The sequence below is a fragment of the Porites lutea genome, chromosome 12 (genome assembly GCF_958299795.1).
Source record: "Porites lutea chromosome 12, jaPorLute2.1, whole genome shotgun sequence".
In the NCBI taxonomy this organism is placed as follows: Eukaryota; Metazoa; Cnidaria; class Anthozoa; order Scleractinia; family Poritidae; genus Porites; species Porites lutea.
This window is the reverse complement of record NC_133212.1, coordinates 9614050-9634360: the sequence shown is the minus strand read 5'-3', so window position 1 is coordinate 9634360 and position 20311 is coordinate 9614050. Positions and strand designations below refer to the sequence as shown.

Sequence of the window (20311 nt, the reverse complement as noted above, 5' to 3'; positions counted from 1 at the left end):
ACTGTGCAGAGGGTCAACGAGGCATCGTTTTTTGAAGTGACAGCTTCAAGACGTTGCGAGGACGTCAATGGGTTTCACAATGTTACGTTTGGCCCGGGTGGTAAGGCAAGAATATCCTGCTCAGTGTTTGGGTTCAACCTTTGAAAGCTTTCTCGGCTTTCGGGAGTTTTTACCCTGTTAGTCGGCCATTTTTTTAAGCGGGCGCGGGAACGTGAAGTAAAATTACGTCACGTTGTTTACGAAGTTTGATTGGTCAGTTATCTCTTCTCATCGTTCCAAATATGGTACTTTCGAAAATGAATAATCACAAGTATCGGACAAAGCAAACATATGAGAATTACACGTTTCAACCCCTTATGAGTTTCTGGTTTATGTCACGATGGTCACGTACTATTAAGATTTTGATTTAACTATCCATGGACGCGAAATTCAGCCAGTTATTTCAAAATACAGGCGGGGAAGACCTTTTATCACCCAGGTCACGCGTTGGTCATTCTCTACGTTCAATTTTCATGCTGTGATTGGTCAAAATTTGACAGGTGAGTTCATGCGGAAAATGTATGCAGCATCTTGAAACTTGTTTACTTTGACAGCTGAAGCTGACAGAGTTTTGTGTCAACTTGTAGATCCAGTGGGAAAGATAGTTAAAAACATCACAAGTTGACACAAAACTCTGTCAGCTTCAGCTGTCAAAGTAAATCAGTTTCAAGATGCTGCATAAATTTTCCGCATGAACTCACCTGTCAGATTTTGACCAATCAGAGCATAAAAATTGGATGTAGAGCGTGACCAACGCATGACCATGGTGAGAAAAGTCAAAAGCAACCGTCTTCCCTGCCTGTAAAAACTGGCTGAATTTTCGCTTCCGAGGTCAGTTTGAAATCAAGATTTTAATTGTAACAAAACATATTTCATGTGAATAATAAAAAAATTTAACTTGAGCCTGCGATCATTTGAAAACTAGTAACTTGTCAGCGGATAACTTCAAAAAATACTCGACCCCGATGGGTCGACACCTGAGCCCGCGATGCGGTCATGTCATACTGCTTTAAGGATACCCTGTTTTGACAGCTGTCAATTGATAACATTGATGTACAATATGTGTGCAATATCAGTCTTCCTGTGCTCCCAATGTAGCTAGAAAGTGTGAGATTGAACATCAGTTTCCCTGTGGTCCAGTCGGACGGGCGGGAGGATTGTGTACGGTCACGTGATTACCAAGTTTTCTAGCTATTCTAGCGCGCTTCGCGTGCGTGAAGCTACGCTAAAACAATATCCCAGAATCCTTTGAGGCAAAGCTTTTCAGTCAACTCTCTCTAAGACGGACACCTTTGGAACCCGCACTAAGTATACGTCTTAGAGAGGTGTCCGTCTTATAGAGAATCAAATAAAGGGAGTAAAGAAAGGCAGGGACCAACTCTAATTAGTATATACACACTCAGTGATCTTGGCGATTTAAGCAATCTGATTGGTTCGCTATCTCGGACTATTCAACAATATTCACCTCCGAGCGAGTGGATAATGTGTGAGCTCGGTTTTTTTTTCCCATTTTCTTAGAGAAAGAGCTTTTAAAAGTCGACAAAATTCTAGGGTTGACTTTTTTTTAGGCAAGAAAAGACTTCGAAGGATTCAAAACGGCGTTTTTCCATTTACTATTGTTGAGTTTTGTGGTCGATGGATTGTTTACAACTCCCGTTTATTCGCCTAGAGGAGGCCGTTTCGTGAACTCATCGTTTCCTAACAAGAAAAATTTGGCCCAAAAACGAAGTTTATCTAGGACAAACAAATTTGAAAGCAAATGTTTCAAGTAAACACGAGAAAGAATGCTACATGAAGACGACGTCTTACCTCGAAGAACCGAATCGACATTTTTGTCAGCACTTCATGCGAAGAACGACACAACAAACCTTTTCGGCTATAAACTTGGCAAGTCAACAGAAAACAACAAAGTTCTTCTTTTCTTCTCAGGTAAGGAAACAATTCAAACTTTTAGCGGTTCCATGTAAATCATTAAGCTGTTGTTTGCGAAGTGATAAGCTTGTGAATTGCCATGTTTGAAAATTCTACAAAGATCTATTTTTAAACTGTCGCGTGTCTAGCTGACCTGATCTGTCAATCAGATCGTACTTTTTAATGGTTTCCTCTCTGATTTTGTTGAGATCACTTCGTGTGTATATACTAAAACAATTATTCCTTTCAATCTCGGTGAATAGTGGCTTTAGGAATATTTACCTCGCCACTTCGTGGCTCGGTAAATATTTTGCCACTATTCACCTCGATTTCAAAGAATAATTGTTAAGTGTCCGTTTTACAGAGGTGTCCGTTAAGAGAGAGTCGACTGTTTGACAATTTTATACGTAGAAGACTGTCAAACCATCACAAGATAACATGTGCAATAAAATGTATTCCCATGTCACATCTAAGGTAATGGCGTCATCAGTCACGTGGCTATTTCCGAATTAGGTTTTTTTGTTACTGTGTCAAGATTTCATTAACGAGTTAAAAACAACTAGCATGTTTGAGGTTTTCGTTGTGTGGGCCATTCAAAAATAACCAGTTTGCGTCCAGCATTTAAAAATTAAGGGGTAATCAACATGAGCGAAAAAGTCGGGAGACTAGGCAGAGGGCTGTACAGAGTCAACCTTTTATCACACGACAAAGAAAATTTGTGGCAAAGTAATGTTCTAACTGATAATTTTTTCTCATGACCAAAAGAGGGACTTGACGTCACCAGTCACGCGATCAAAGTGTTTTGAATGTTTTAGGGTGTTTTTAAAGTACCTTTTTTTGTCATAAATTGGCAAGTTTTTGCTGTTTTTCTCAACAACTCTTTAGACTGCATTGTCTCTGAGTAATTATTAGTCCATTTTCAATGCAGAAACAAACGAAAACTGAGCCAGAAGCTTAAAAGTTGCGTAAATTGACCGATATTGCAAGTAAAAACCGAAAAGGAGACCTACTCTTGAGGCGTTTGTAAAATTCTTTATCAACTTAACTGTTTGCTTGCCGAAATAAATGTTCAATGTTTGTTAATAAAGGAGTACTTCAACAACTAAAAGAGTGTATTTGGCGGCCATACTGTTTTTCTTCATTCCAGGGGAGAGAGGTCATGCAGCAGCTCTTCTATCCCTAAAAGCAAAATTGTTGGCTACCCCAACCTAAAACAATGGAAATAATGATGAACAATGTTGTGTTAATGTTTTCCCCGAGATTTAATTCTACGCGGAAACCGAAAAAGTCATCCTTAGAAACTATCGATCACCATAGAGAAGGAATATATACCTCTTTTAAACTCGACTTGTCAGCGTTTAAAGAGGTGGTCCAGTGGATAGAGGCGTCAACTTTTAGTTCTAACTGATTCTGACGGTCCGGGTTGGAATCCCCTGAAGCAAATTTTTCGTAACCTTACTTTTTTTTCCCTTTTTTTTAGAATCTGTTTTTTTACTTCCTTTTTTACCTGTGTGGTGCATATAGCTAGTAACATAATGTGGTAAATTGAAAGCAAAGTTTACAGGAATATAAAAAAAATGTCGTACCGGTATCATAGAGGAGCTCTCGCGCAGCGTAGCACCATGGGTAAGAAAATGTGAAAATCTGCCCATCCGAGAAAATTTGGTAATCACGTGACCGTACACCCAGAGACCGTCCGTCCGTACTACAAGCATACCAATGTAAAATACCTCAAACAACAGGTATGGCAACCCAAATGCAACTCGAGGTTATTTTGCTGAGAAATCACATAGCCACCTGCGTCTTGTAAGACAGAGGCAGCTAAAGAGTCGATAAAGACGAAACTTGAAAGCGGAAACTGTTTCTGTATCCGTGTTGTCTAAAGTATTCAGCTTAGATTAATTGTCATGTCCACAAATTTGGAATATAGAGCAAGAGAAAGGCAGAGAAAAAGAGAGAGTAGGCGGCAGGCCAGCGAAACTCAACGAGAAAAAGGGCGACAGAGATCTAGAGCAAGAGATAAAAAACAAAGGAGTCAAAGTTTGTTGGAAGAACAACGCAGGGGGTGAAAATTTTGTAGCGGCCGTGACAAAATGAGAAATGTTAGCGGCCACCAATGCAAGGAGAAAATGAGCGGCAGTGAAAAAAAGTGAACGAGAACGCGTACGACGTTTTCTCGAAGTTTCGCGTTGTAGTCGTGCAGAACAACGGCAAAGAAATGACAAAAAAAGTGTGCTGCAAGTGCAAAGTTGTTTTTTTTTTGCTAATAAGACCCCGTTTTCCGTCGTTGCCTTCGCCGCTTAGCCGTTACACGATTTTATATTTTGTTTGAACAAACTAGAAATACTATCGAGAGCTTCGCTTTTAGCCCTTGCTAAATCTATATATTAGCGTATCTACCGTTATTTTAAGCAATACTGGACGCTGTTATCATTACCAAGCTCAATCGTCGATTTTCACATGTGCCTAATTTAATTTGAGAGGTAACTGCTTTGAGATGGGACGTCTGAATCAACTTAACTGCATCAACTGAGTGGTCAGCGGTCATCGAGCACGATGGCCGCGAAATTTAAAGCTCTGTGTTGAAGAGAAATTAAGATAAAGTTTCTTTTCAAAATTTTCTTCCATTTTAATTTTTCATGGGTTTATACTTTTCCCTTTTTTTCTCTTTTAACCTAAATAAAACTGTAATTTAATCAAAGGGCAGGTAATTAGTTTAACTATATCCTGTCGTCTCCATTTATTTTTGTAACCTGACATTTATTCTACAAATAGCATCTTCATCTTCAAATCTTGTAATACAATATAAATGGCTTGTAAAATAAATAAATGGAGGAAAAAATAAACAAATTAATTCGACAGTTTCAAATGAAATACGACTTTTTGTCGAACCTGCGACTGAAACAGTCGAAAATTCGACTCTGGCTTAGGTTCAATATTTGAGTTGGAAGTCGCATCTCACGTATGTGCCGAATATAATGCATTAATTATAGAAACCCTTATAATCCATATTGAATGAAAAAAAAAATCTAGACTGGCCATGGGAATATTTACAACAAACGGATTTAGATTGGGCACCATGATATCCGACGTCTGAATCATGATCAACTCTGCCGTATTTAATTAGTTTCTTTTTCTAAAATAGGTGTCCGTCACTCACAATAAATTCCACGTTTGAAACGGGGCCTAACATGACATAGGTTTCAGCTTTGTGGTTTGCAGGCTGTTATTAAGTTGTTGTTTTCTTTTCAGTAAGAGCAATTCGTATCTCTCCTTGCAAATCCATTTTTATATTAATTTTACTTTCTCTTTGACGAGTCTTTGACATGCTTTGTTTCTCACTGGACATGATTTGTATATCAAAAAGAGCAATCAATTTTCATCCATCCATTTCAATTAAAGCAAATGCAATCACTTCTCACTAAAGCGGACAACCTCGAGCAGTGACTTTGTCGTAGAAAAATGCGGCACCGTAGAAAGACAAAAAAGCTAACCCTTATCGATCCAATTATTTTAAGGTTTAAACTCGAAACTTTATATAGTGTAAATTAATTCTACCCGGAGTTATGAAAACCGGGTTAGCAAACACTTTGTACGTATTTTTTCTCAATTTCCCCTGTGTAATGGCTTGTTTACTGTGTTATTTGCTTATGTCGTTTTTCTTTTGCTTGTTTTGTGGTTAGGAATTTGTGTAGAGGGTGGATGTAGACAGAATTACTGTCTTACTCGCCCCTCCCCCCTCCCCCTCTCATTTTTTTCCCTACCCACAATCCTTTCTTTAACACAAGTGACCGTTATCTGAAATCAGATCGCGCCTAAAGCTGTTTCGGTGCCGTTTAGCAGTTTAGTTTTATATATTGCTCACCTTGAGAAACGTTTCCTGGAGAGCATCATGTAAAGCTCGGAGATGGGACATATTACGATTTGCAGAGTCTGCATCGTCCAATATCGTATTTTAGTACAATCAAACTAGTGGTCTATGCTGCGTTCTCATTGGTTGAGCTACTACTAGGCTATATGTTATAGATCACTAGTAGCGAAAAGCGCCAGCTTTGAAAACCCAAAATAATGGCGTCTGAATCGCGTTTTGCTAGCTAAAGTTGTTCTGTCTTGATATTTTTGACCAACTAGTTGGATTTTACTAAAACAATTATTCCTCTCGCCCTCATGGCCTCTGAGTCAATAGCCCATTTGGCCTTCGGCCTCATGGGCTATTGACCCATTCGGGCTCAAGGAATAATTGTTAAATATTCTCCTTCCTTTGCTCACACGGATCAATCACCCTGATCCGGGCAGACAGAAACAGACAGAAAGGAACGATATTGTTCGCTTTTCTAAGGTGACCACTAAGTCTTTGGCCTCGGGAATAGGCTCTTAGGAGTCAACTGAATAGGTCACTTGCACTAAGAGGTCACGTGACCAATGCTTCCTTTAAACAATGAGTTGGAATCTTGCTGATGCCAAAAATTGACAGTGCACATAAAAATTATCTTACACCCGAAATTTGAGGGGAAACGCATTTAAGGGAGATATTTTATGGCACTTTGATTTTTCAACAAATTAGTATCATTTGTATTGGCCGCCATGTTGGAGGGCATACTCTTGCCCTCCAACATGGCGGCGAAAACTTCTTTTTGCTTAGATCTTGTTAAACGTTTGATAGTTACCACATCAACTTTTCAACATTCTCCTTGAAGTTTAAGAGAAAAATTTGTGTTCAGAAAGAGTTAATTTACAATTTCAAAAATCACATTTTGGTCACGTGACCAACTACAAACTTACTCATTTTAAGAAAATGGTGCAGGTTTGAAAAACAAAATCACTATTATTTTGTTCAAGACATGACCCACTAATAGTTTTTTGAAGAAAAAAATCATCTAACTTTCACTTTCATAAAAACGATGTCACATGACCTCTTAGTGCAAATGGCTTATTAGGAGAGCAAAATTGCAGGTGAACTTTGACCCGGGCCAAGACTGGTGTGAAAACAAGGCTAAGGTGATCCGCCGAGCGTGTGACTTTACATCCGGGAACTTGAACAAGACTAGTGTAAGAGAAAAGTCAAGAGGTGTTTATTTGACAATAGGCTGATTTTTTTTCCGAGTTATTCGATGATAATTTGATTATGTTAAACGTGAGAAGATTATGCGTGGTTGTGGATAGTCTTATCAGTGCCGCGAAAGTGTGTGATTGTGTGATTTCCGCATGGTGTTTACAGGTATGTGATCGCGTGGTTGAACTGAGGTTTCGCCAAAATATTCTGAGCCAGCAATTGATATTGTTTCGTCGGTGTTTAGCTTAGCTGATTGTACCTTGGACCTTGGAAAAGTAACTCTCAACTCAGGAAAATTGGATCTAGGTCTACTTTCAGCGAGCTCTAATGGCATTGCACCATAGGCCGGTTTTAGGGCGGATCTAGGGGGAGTAGGGGGGGCTGCGGCAGGGGGTGCGCACCCCCCCCCCCCTGAGATAACCTGCGGTTTTCTAATACAACTGGCATTCTGCAAAAAAAAGAAAAACTATGTGGTTTATTAGTGTCAAAGTAGAGCAAGAGACGAGTGCACCCCCTCCTAAAGAAAATCTTAGAATCGGCCTCTGGGTTTTTACAGATAAGAAGGTGATAATCAGTTTGTTGTCTATTCCTTGCGGATTCTGTTGTTTATCGGGCCGCGAAAAAAGTAATGTTTTTCTAACTATTAAGTTGTTATGTAAGCCTTAACCAGGCACTCTTTCGCTGCAGTTCACTCAACTTAAAAATTTCTAGACTGAAATGGTTTGAAACCGGTTTGCGAAGTCAGTTTACTGAATAAATGTTCTAAAATTTGCGTCATTTTAGATTTGGACTCGTTGGAATGCTTCTAGGGACCATTAACTTACTGCCCGGCGTCACGTAGAGTATTTTCACTCACGTGGCCAGCGTGTATGCAAATTTATTGCAACAAAAGAAATCGTTTGCATAAGAAAAAAGTTCAAATCCCAGAAGATTGGTTTGGGACACTAACATGGCCGCTCTTTCATTATTTAGGGACACCAATATGGCCGCCTTGATGTCACGTTAAAACACTCTATAAAGGCTTGCAATCGGCCTGTGAATGAGTCTTGTTGTTTTAAATTGCCAAGTAATAGAATGAGTTGATATTTTTGCTAACCCGGTTTTCCAAAATCCCGGTATAAAGGAGCATCTTTAAATTATCCTAATTCATAAGAAAAGATTTACAGTCAAGGCATGTTTGCCTTATTTGCCTTTTCAAAGCTTTCCTGTCTCTAGTGGACTAATAAATTCATGAATGGAAAAATGATTGGGTTTGTCGATTCAATAATCCATTTGTAAAATGAATAATCCGATCGATAGTCGAATTGGACCTCGATTCGATTGCTTTATGCACAAAATCTACCTGTTCTTTTTTCCTTTCTGTTGTGTTCAGTCGTATTTGCTTCGTTTTTCCTACCGTTTACGATTGCGTTTTTCATTGCCTTTAATCAAAATAACAGCTAGAATAAATGCCAAGACTAGGAATGTGTTCGAATAACTTGAACTACTTGCAAGATAAGACATCACGTCTTTACAACATTTTCATGTAAGTTGCACTAAGAACGAATGGAATTATTTCCGCGTTCCACGCGCGGTAATCGCACGTGACCACGTGAAATAGAATACACTATGTTGGCTTACATGACACTGGCGAACACACAGACTATTTTAGAGCGAAATGTAGTTTCGAGGATTTTAAAACTTCTAGGACATTTTTATTTTTACATTCTACATTTCTTATGCGTGCGTCGAACGTGGTAAAGACGTGATGTCTTATTTTGCAATTAGTTCAAGTCAACTATAAATACTTTCCATGATATACTCGCTAGCTACTAGAGTGCCTCCTCGAGATTTCGCCTTCTGGGCGAAATTCCTGGTGGGGCAATGATATTTAGCATTCGCAGACCTTAATATTTTATTTGTTATACAACGTCCCAACGGTCGCCTCCAACGCGACATCAGGGAGCTTAAGCAACAGCGTTTTTGAGCGACGGACGTCAACCGGAAGTGGACTTTTTGCATCATTGGGGAGCGGTTTGGTTGAAACTCTCGGGTAAATCGTCTTTAAAAGAGAAAAGAAACTCAGCAATACAAGTTTGTTAGCGTCAAGGCATATAAAAAGGGAGAAGGCCTCACTTCCGGTTGACGTGCGTCGCTCAAAAACGTCTTTGCTTAAGGTCCCTATTGACTCTCTTGTGAGAAAGTAAATTTACATTCCACAATCCCCGTTCGTAGGAACAAGAAGAAGAAGAGGAAGTTCGTCCGTGAGGGTTGAACACCAAATTTAAACGTGACAAAAAGAAAGCAGTGTTGAAGTTACTTGATCAAACTGTTGACTTTAATTTTTCTTTGAATCAAGAGTTTTCCATGCACAACTTAAAGGTACCCTCAACTAATCCCCTATTATTCTTGATTAGCATACATATATATTGTTTTATTCTAAGTCAATCCCATCTACTTTAATCCGGTATCTAGTATTTCGTCTACATTAATCCGTTAATGTTGAATCATGTGAATTAAGCTTCTCGGCCTTTTCCTTGTCATCGGCCAAAGGCAGCATCGCTGAAACAAAACAGAGAAGATTTAAGAGGACTTTACACTGAAAACATCAAATTGACTACACTTTACAAGTCAGAGGATTAGAAACAACGAAAGAAATAACAATTCATGAAATCAATTCCTGCCTACCCCGACGACCACCAAGCCTACCACCGCCAAGAAGAACGAATTTTAATATCATAGTTATGGCTTTTAAATAACGCCATTTAAAGCGTTGTACTTCTGTCTTTCCTTTTTTGTCGGTCCTATATCAACACTGACTATTAAAATATTTTGCCTTAGATGTTAGATAAATTTTCAATTTCAATACCTACGGTTAGTTAGAGGCAGCATCACTGAAAGACGACAGAGAAAAGTTAATTCATTTTGATAGAAGTTTACAGTACGTTCATAATACGAATCAAGCTACTATTGAACCAAGCTACTATTCAAAAATAGCTATTGAAAGGGCTAGGCGTGTCACCAATCTAGCGAAGCTAACTTTATGTTTTTCATGTAAACTGTTCAACAAGTTCTTTGTGGAAATATCGGAAATATCAACATTTTTCTATACTCACAGGTAATAGCCTGAATCATCCTTCTTTGCGTCCTTCTTGTTATCAAGATAATAACCAGAATCTCTAAAAGATAACCGACACAATTGAAATCATCAAACGGAAGTTTATATTTCGCTTTTATTACAAATAAAAACCACGACCGTTTATTTGGTTAAAGTCATCATTGTAGACAAGAGATGCGTCCAACCCAGAAAACTTAAAATTAACTCATCGTTGTCGATGATAGTGTTTCAAACGATGTGATTTTGTGTTTCTTCAAATTAAAGTTATCATAATTAGAAGCAGCATGACTCAAAAATGGGTTACTAATACACAATGATGATTCCAACCCAGATAACCCCTCCTTGGAGCTTTACCCTACAATTGAAGAAGGGTAATTCGGAAAGGCAAGTCATTTTTCTAGACGAGTCAACTTTCTTTTTCTTAATCCCGGGGAGCATATTTTGCCATATTTTGTATCGAAATCAAAGTTGGCTCACTTAGTTCGCTCACTGACAGGCGAGTGATCTTTTTACACCTGACAAGTTTTCTCCTAAACATAAAAAGTGCCTTAACTTTATCAATTACATTTATTTCTTTCTTTAAAAGATGATAAAATATTCTAACATTACTTTTTGTGTAGGTAGCGGGTAAACATTAGAATATGGTTTTGAATAAAGTCAAGTTGTAGATTTTATTGACAGTGCTTTAAAAGGTATGTTTCTGTTTTTGATGGTCGGTTGTTTCCTCTGTTAACTTAGCAGATGTTTATATATTTGATACAAGATAAACATTTTTCAAGTCATAGCTTGAATCAATCGACTATCGAAAAAAGCTACTATTGGTAAAAAGGGACCGGGCTAAGCGTGTTACCAATATAGCCAAGCTAAGTAGTGTAGGTCTGTTTTATTTTGTAGGTCTGTTAAGTTGTCAATGGAAATAAGGGAAATACCAACATTTTTCTATACGTACAAGTAATAGCCTGAATCAAGCTTCTTTGCGTCCTTCTTGTTATCAAGATAATAACCAGAATCGCTGAAAGGCAATAGAGACAATAGAAATCATCAACGGGAAGTTTATATTTTGTTTTAATTACCAATAAAAACCACGACCGTTTATTTGATTGGAACCATCATTGTAGTCAAGCCGGATGCGCCAGAGGTTTTTTTTTTGTTTTTGTTTTTTTTTTTTTTCATAGTCGGGTATTTCCTCTGTTAAATTTGGAGATGTTAATTTAGCTGATAAAAGATAAACATATTTCTAGTAATAGCCTGAATCAAGCTAGTGTCGAACCAAGCCTCTATTAAAAAATAGTGAAAGGGCTAGTCTTGTCACCAATCTAGCCAAGCTAACTTTATGTCTTTCATGTAAACTGTTCAACAAGTTTTCTATGGAAATATGGGAAATACAAACATTTCTCTTTACGTACAGGTAATAGCCTGAATCATCCTTCTTGTTATCAAGATAATAACCAGAATCTCTGAAAGGTAACCGAGACAATTGAAATTAAAAACGGGAAGTTTAAATTTTGTTTTAATTACCAATAAAAACCACGACCGTTTATTCGCTTGGAACCATCATTGTAGACAAGAGATGCGCCCAACCCAGGAAACTATAAATTAACTCATCATTGTCGATGATAGTGTTTCAAACGATGTGATTGTGCGTTTCCTCATACTAAAGTTGTTATAATGAGAGGCAGCATCGCTGAGACGTAAGTTACTAATAGACAATGATCATTCCAACCCAGATAACCCCTGCTCCCTGTTTTACTCTACAATTGAAAAAGGTTAATTCTGAAAGGCTAGTCATTTTTCTAGGCGAGTTAACTTTCTTTTCTTAATGAAAACTTTATGAGATATTTTGTATCGAAATCAAAGTTGGCTCACTTAATTCGCACAGACAGGCGAGTGACCCTTTTACACATGACAAGTATTCTCCAAACAATAAAAGTGCCTTAACTTAATGAATGAAATTTCTTTCTTTCTTTAAAAGATGATAAACTATTCTAACATTACTTTTTGTGCAGGTAGCGGGTAACCATTGTAATATGGTTTTGAACAAAGTCAAGGTCTTTCATGCAAACTCTTTTCAGTAAGTTTTCTATGTAAACATGGGAACTACCAACATTTTTCTATACGTACAGGTAATAGCCTGAATCATCCTTCTTAGCTTGAATCAACCTACTATCGAAAAAAGCCACTATTAAAAAAAGGGGACCGGGCCAGGCGTGTTACCAATAGAGCCAAGCTAACTAGGTTAAGTCTTTCATGTAAACTTTCTATGGAAAGATGGGAAGTACCAATATTTTTTTATACGTACAAGTAATAGCCTGAATCAAGCTTCTTTGCGTCCTTCTTGTTATCAAGATAATAACCAGAATCGCTGAAAGGTAGTAGAGACAATAGAAATCATTAACGGGAAGTTTATATTTTGATTTCGGTATATACACACTCAGTGATCTTGGTGATTTAAGTAATCTGATCGGTTCGCTTTCTCGGACTATTACGCGGGATGACGTAGTCAGCCAGCGTTAAAAATTCGGTAGCGCATTCCTTTCGTCGTCTTGGGAGTCAAAAATTGCCTTGTTTTTTTAACTTTCCCGTATCCCGAGCCCGTCCCGAAAAAACTGTGTGATTTTTATTGGCTGCAACTTCGAATCACGTGCAAGTCAGGCTGAATTGCACAAGCAGAAAAAAGATACTGCGTTAGCAAAGAAGGGAAAAGTAAGATTACAGCGTAGCTCCAGGAGGACGACGAGTAAAGGCTGTGCACTAGATCTAACGGCGCAAGACTTGGCCTCGGGCGACTGAAAATATTGTCTAGGTGGCCCAGTGGGGCGACTTGCTGGTGTTGGTTTCTTGTTTCTGTTGATTTACAGTCAAACAGCTAAGAATGTCTAGAATTTATTACTTGCGGAATCGTAGCTCGCTCGGTGGCTTCACGGCCTAAAAAGAACGCTCCGCTCGCTACGAAACTCTTGAGGTCGACTTATAAGTAGCAATAAGTAGCATGTCTATCAAAAAGCTTTAAGAAAGTGTTGTTAAATCGGGCAGCGGGCACGCGTTGTATTGATGTCCAAAGGTTCGTTTCACGTGAATTCACATGTAACATAATCCTTGACTATGAATGTGACAAGACAAGCTGCACAGTTTTCGATAGTAACAGCTTTTCATAATAACATTGAAATTTTTCCTTCAAATTAGGATGGTTCATTAGTTAGTTTTTCTAAACAAATTGTCACTTTTGCTCTGACAGGCGTAAAGTACGGTCGGCGACGCAAAACAATTGTTTTGTATTTTGAAAAATCGCTGAATAAACACGGGAGTCGGTCTTTTCTGTTAGTTAAATATTTCTACCTTTTTTTACTGCTGTGTCTGCGAGGCTAAAACATAACTAAGATTGTTATTCCAGTAAAATACGATGTATGAAAAAGAGAAGAGACGACTATTATTGTGATTGTTCTAGAATCGGGTATAAAGGGGGTATAAATCTATAAATCCCGCATTGTCTTTCGTGTCGTGACAAGGCATTACGTAATAAATACGCGAAAGCTAACCGAATCCACATTTGTCCTGAACATTTCACCGATAATATAGAAAGAAAATACTTCCGTTTATGCGCTTAAACGACGACTTTAAAACAAGATGATCTATTCAAAAGAGATAATAGTTTTGGGGCAGCCGGGGGGGGGGGGGGGGCACTTCCTTATAAGAGGCTAATGGGGAGATATGCCGCTGGATGGGGTCACATTTTCACGACTGGATTGACTATAATGGGGTTGCATTTTCAAGAGTTACTAGAATGGGGCCGCACATTTTCGGATTTTGGGGGTAAGAGAGTTGTTCATATTTTCGGTTAGCAAACGTACCAGGATATTTGTACTGTAGGTGAAAAGTAAAGGGTTCTTCATTCAATTTATTAAAAAAAATGGGTCAATTCATTTTTTGATGACCTATTTAAAGGATTGATAAGGTAGATACATAAATAGAAAGTGACTAAGTTGGGATCGCAAAAATTACATATTTGCCCAAGAGTGACTAATATGGGGTCTTGGGGCTCTGAGAGGCCAGCGGCACATACCCAGCAAAAATTACCCTACGTAACCCCCCCGGGGGCACCGCGGTTTCGTTGAAATCATAACAGTTTTCCTGGAAAGCTCCGCGGGATCTCAGTCAATCTTAATAAACAAATTTTCTTTTCAGCCTAAATCAAAATGATTAGTAAAAAGAATAATGCCCTTATTTTTGACCCCAATTTTCTTTTCTTATATAAAAAAAAAATACATAAACAGACCAGAATCTTACTTTTCCATTTAAAAAACATGAGTGGATAATGTGTGAGGTTTTTCTCATTTTTTTAGAGAACGATCTTTTAAAAGTCGACAGAATCCTAGGGCTGACCTTTTTTAAGGCAAGAAAACACTTGCATGGATTCAATACGGCGTTTTTCAATTTACTGTAGCTGAGTTTTGTGCTCAATGGATTGTTTACAACTCACGTGTATTCGCGTAGAAGAAGCCGTTTCGTGAACTCAGTGTTTTCTAACAAGAAAATTTTGACTCAAAAATTGAAGTTTATTTATGACAAAAAAAATTTAAAGGAAATGTTTGCAGAAATTGTACGTTTCAAGTAACCAGGAAAAAGAATGATACAGGAAGACGACGTCTTACCTGGAGCAACCGAGCCGCCTTTTTTGTCAGCACTTCATGCGAAGAGGACACAACAAACCCTTTTGGCTATAAACTTGGCGAGTCAACAGAAAACAACAAAGCTCTACTTCTCTTCTCAGGTAAGGAAACAGTTCAAACTTTTAGCGGTTCCATTTAAGCCATTACGCTGTTGTTTGCGAAATGATAAACTTTGTGAATGATGTTTGAAATTTCTGCAAAGATCTATTTTTAAACTTACGCACGATTTGATATGTCAATCAAATCGTACTTTTTAATGGTATCTTCTCTGATTTTGTTGATATCCCTTTGTGTGTATATACTAAGCAATTATTCTTTTCAATCCCGGTGAATATTGGCTTGGGGAATATTTACCTCGCCGTTTTCGCGGCTCGGTAAATATTTAGCCGCTATTCACCTCGATTTCAAAGTATAATTGTTAACTATTACCAATAAAAACCACGACCGTTTATTCAGTTGGAACCATTATTGTAGACAAGAGATGCGCCCAACCCAGAAAACTATAAATTAACTCATCGTTTTCGTTGATAGTGTTTCAAACGATGTGATTTTGTGTTTCCTCAAATTAAAGTCATCATAATGAGAGGCCGCATAACTGAGACACAAGTTACTAATAGACAATGATGATTCCAACTTAGAAAAACCCTCCTCGGAGTTTGAGCCATAACAATTGAAAAAGCGTAATCCGGAAAGGCAAGTCATTTTTCTAGGCGGGCCAACTTTCTTTTTCTTAATGAAAACTTTTTGCCAAACTTTGTATGGAAATCAATTAGTTAGATCAGACATGCAAATGACTTTTTTACACATGACATGTTTTCTCCTTAAAATATAAGTAACTTTATCAATTAAATGTGTTTCTTTTTTTCAAAAGTTAATAAATTATACCAACATTATTTTTTGAGCACGTAGCGGGTTACCATTGCAATATCGTTTTGAATAAAGTCAAGTTACCGAAACAACAACAACAACAGAAAAACAGCTTTCAAAGCACTGTCAATAAAATCGACAAGTTGATGTTAATTTAGCTGATAAAAAATAAACATATTTCTAGTACTAGCCTGAATCAAGCAAGTATCGAACCAAGCTACTATTAAAAAATAGTGAAAGTTAAGTTAGGAGATGTTGATTTAGGTGATATAAGATAAACATTTTTCAAGTCATAGCTTGAATCAACCTAATATCGAAAAAAAGCTACTGTTGAGAAAAAGTGACCGGGCCAGGTGTGTTACCAATATAGCCAAGCTAACTAGTTTAGGTCTTTCATGTAATCTCTGTTGAAGAAGTTTTCTATGGAAATATGGGAAATACCAACATTTTTCTATACGTACAGGTAATAGACTGAATCATCCTTCTTTGCGTTCTTCTTGTTATCAAGATAATAACCAGAATCTCTGAAAGATAACCGAGACAATTGAAATCATAAACGGGAAGTTTAAATTTTCTTTTTATTACCGATAAAAACCACCACCGTTTAATTGATTGGAACCATCATTGTACACAAGAGTTGCGCCCAACAAATAAAACGATAAATTAACTCAGCGTTGTCATTGATAGTGTTTAAAATATTCTAATATTACTTTTTGTGCAGGTAGCGGGTAACCATTGTAATATGGTTTTGAACAAAATCAAGTTGTCGATGTTATTGACTGTGCTTTAAAAGGTGTGTTTTTTCTGTTTTTGATGGTCGATTATTTCTTCTGTTAACTTAAGAGATGTTGATTTAGTTGATAAAAGATAAACATTTTTCAAGTCATAGCCTGAATCAACCTAGTGTCGAAAAAAGCTATTATTTAAGAAAATTGACCGGGCTAGGCGTGTTACCAATATAGCCTAGCTAACTAGTAAAGGTCTTTTATTTAAACTCTGTTCAACAAGTTTTCTATGAAAACATGGGAACTACAGTCGACTCCCGATAACTCGAACCCTCGCTTACTCGAACCTCGCGCTAACTCGAACCAAAATCGATTTCCCCTGGATTTCCGTCATACATTCACTGTAATTTTACCCTCGGTAACTCGAACCCTCGATCACTCGAACTCCCGCTAACTCGAACCAATTTTCGTTTCCCTTCAGGTCATTTTCTATATAATTTTACCCTCGATAACTCAAGCCATGTTTTGAGCCCTTAAAAAGTCGGGAAAAAAGCCGTCTACTGGCTTCCGACACATTGAATTGTGAATTGTAAAGCGCTTTGGTCAATTAGTGGAGTTAGCGCTATATAAATTATGTTATTATTGAATTTTGGACTAGTTTCCCATCGACGTGTTGTAGGAGTATAGTTTACTAGCGGAGACTAATGTTGATTGTCACAGGCTAATATGAAGCAGCTTTCCCTCTCAAAACAGTAAAACGCATGCTCTATTTAGGCTATGTTTTGTTACGTTACGTTCTGATTTATAATCTAAAAGTATCTTTGAATTTTCACTAGATATTTCTACAATTAAATGTGATTAAAATGTTCACTGTGCAGTAAAAACTGTTTTTGATCCTACTCTCGGCTATTTTCTTCGAACTCCCGGTAACTCGAACTCCCGATAACTCGAACTTTTTTTCGATTTCCCTTGAAGGTTCGAGTTATCGGGAGTCGATTGTACCAACATTTTTCTATACGTACAGGTAATAGCCTGAATCATCCTTCTTTGCGTTCTTCTTGTTATCAAGATAATAACCAGAATCTCTGAAAGACAACCGAGACAATTGAAATTATCAACTGGAAGTTTAAATTTTCTTTTTATTACCGATAAAAACCACCACCGTTTAATTGATTGGAACCATCTTTGTAGACAAGAGTTGCGCCCAACAAATAAAACAATAAATTAACTCCGCGTTGTCATTGATAGTGTTTCAAAGGATGTGATTTTGTTTGTCGTCATAGTAAAGGTATCATAATAAGAGGCAGCATCACTGAAACATAACTTACTGATAGAAAATGATAATTCTAACCCAAAAAAACCCTCCTTAAAGTTTGAACTTAATATTGAAAAAGGGTAACCCGAAAATGCAAGTCATTTTCCTAGGCGAACCAACTTTCTGTTTCTTTATGTAAACGTTTCGCCAATTTTTGCCTGGGAATCGAAGTTGCCTTACCCAGGATAGCTCAGACAGGCGAGTGACCCATTTACACATTAACTTTATCAGTTAAGTTAATTTCTTTTTTAAAAACTTGATAATTTATTCCAACATTAGTTTTTGTTGAGTTTAATCGTCCGGGTGAAGGTAGTCCTAAATAAGAGTGTTGTTGTTGCCAGTGACTGACGTTTCGACAACATGTCTGGTAATTTATCTTCAGGGTCAGAGTGAGTTGTATCACGTCATTCGTCTCTGAAGATGACTACTACGCCGGTTGTCGAAACCTCAGTCACTGTTAACAACAACAGTCCTATTCAGGATTACGTTCACCCAGACAATCAAACTCAACCTACTTTTGAAACGAGCGCGCGGGCAAACATTGTGATATGGTTTTGAACAGAGTCAAATTCTCGATTTTCTTCATGGCAGTGCTTTAAAAGCTGTTTTCTGTTGTTGTTGTTGTTGTTGTTGTTTTTTTTTTTTTGTGGGGGGGGGGGGGGGGGTCGGTTATCTCCTCTGATAACTGAGAACATGTTGGTTTAGTTGATAAAAGGTACACATTTTTCAATACGTACAAGTAATAGCCTGAATCAAGCTTCTCTGCGTCTTTCTTGTTATCAAGATAATAACCAGAATCACTGAAAGGTAAACGAGACAATTGAAAGTATAAACAGGAAGTTAATACTTTGTTTTTATTACCAATAAAAACCACCACTGTTTATTTGGTTGGAACCATCATTGTAAACAAGAGATGCGCCAAACCCAGAAAACAATAAATTAACTCATCGTTGCCGTTGATAGTGTTTCAAACGATGTGATTTTGTGTTTCCTCATATTAAAGTTATCAAAATAAGAGGCAGCATCACTGAAACATACGTTACTAGAGACAATGATGATTCCAAACTAGATATCCCCTCCTCGGAGTTTGACCCAGCAATTGAACGATGTTAATACGAAAAGGCAAGTCGTTTTTCTAGGCGAGCCAACTTTCTTTTTCTTAATGAAAACTGTTTGCCAAATTTTGCATAGAAATCAAAGTTGACTCACTTAGTTAGATCAGACAGGCTAATAAGCCTTTTACAAATGACACGTTTTCTCCTTAAAACAAAAGTAACTTAACTTTAAGAATTTTTTTTTAAGTTGATAAATTATGCCAACATTACTTTTTGTGCAGGTAGCGGGTAACCATTCTAATATGGTTTTGAATAAAGTCAAGTTGACGATTTTATTAATAGTGCTTTAAAAGCTGTGCTTCTGTTTTTGTTGGTCGGTTATCTCCTCTGGTAACTGAGGAGAAATTGGTTTAGTTAATAAAAGATACACATTTTTCAATACGTACAAGTAATACCCTGAATCAAGCTTATAAGCCCCCCTTTTTTCTTTCTTTGAAGATCGGTTCTTTCCTTTGTTAACGTTGGAGAAGTTAATTTAGTTAATAAAAGACAAACGTGTTTCTACTAATAGCCTGAATCAAGCTACTTTCGAACAAAGCTACTGTTCAAAAATAGTGAAGAAGCTAGGCGTGTCACCAATCTAGCCAAGTTAAACCTTATGTCTTTCATGTAAACTGTTCAACAAGTTTTCTATGGAAATGTGGGGAATACAAACATTTCTCTTTACGTACAGGTAATAGCCTGAATCGGCTTTCTTTGCGTCCTTCCTGTTATCAAGATAATAACCAGAATCTCTGAAAGATAACCGAGACAATTAAACTATAAACGGGACTGTTTACATTTTGTTTCTATTACCAATAAAACCTACGACCGTTTATTCGGTTAGAACCATCATTGTAGACTATAGATGAGCCAAACCCAGAAAACTATAAATTAACTCATCGTTGTCGTTGACAGTGTTTCAAACGATGTGATTTTGTGTTTCCTCTAATTAAAGTTATCTTAATAAGAGGCCACATAACTGAAACGCAAGTTACTAATCGACAATGTTGATTCCAACTTAGAAAAATCCTCCTCGGAATTTGACCCTTTACAATTGAAAAAGCGTAATCCGGAAACTAACTAAAGGCAAGTCATTTTTCTAGGCGGGCCAACTTTCTTAATAAAAACTTTTTGCCAAATTTTGCATGGAAATCAAAGTTGGCTCACTTAGTTAGATCAGACAGGCAAATGACTTTTTTACACATGACATGTTTTCTCCTTAAATATACAAAATATTTGCTTGCAAATAGAATTTTTATGTCTTCTCTCTTTGACCAGGGTATTTGATAATCAAGGGGGACTGGGTTTGGGTCAGGTGTCAGTGGCCATTATGTTCAACCCCCCTCTAAGATTTTGACAAGTCACATGAACTCGCAAGCCATGTGCTTGCCATTCGTCTCTACTGCTCGGAGTTAGAAGCTTCTTTTGACTTGCTGCGAGGTAACTTTTGATACGTTTTTATTCTTACCGCTATCTCATCGTCATTTTGTTCCCCTATTTTTGTGGTAGTATTTTGCTTTTCGCTTCGAGCCTTTCGTTT

General features: G+C 37.5%; 1 protein-coding gene across 18 annotated transcripts in view; it reads right to left on the bottom strand.

The window, feature by feature from the left end:
* Nucleotides 1-9298: 9298 nt before the first annotated feature.
* LOC140921929 (uncharacterized) overlaps nt 9299-20311 on the bottom strand; it is a 64832-nt gene continuing 53819 nt past the window's right edge. For 9 of the 18 annotated variants that reach the window (XM_073371935.1, XM_073371941.1, XM_073371927.1 and 6 more), the window contains 10 exons: nt 19461-19523; nt 18412-18474; nt 17382-17444; nt 16096-16158; nt 12400-12462; nt 11507-11557; nt 11050-11112; nt 10099-10161; nt 9852-9876; nt 9299-9544 (listed from right to left, as the gene is read on the bottom strand). In XM_073371935.1, the coding sequence (XP_073228036.1) occupies nt 9858-9876; nt 10099-10161; nt 11050-11112; nt 11507-11557; nt 12400-12462; nt 16096-16158; nt 17382-17444; nt 18412-18474; nt 19461-19523 (511 nt within the window). In that variant the 3' untranslated portion in view covers nt 9299-9544; nt 9852-9857. The remainder of the gene's footprint in view (nt 9545-9851; nt 9877-10098; nt 10162-11049; nt 11113-11506; nt 11558-12399; nt 12463-16095; nt 16159-17381; nt 17445-18411; nt 18475-19460; nt 19524-20311) is intronic. The other 9 variants (XM_073371928.1, XM_073371934.1, XM_073371932.1 and 6 more) reach the window with 9 other exon arrangements.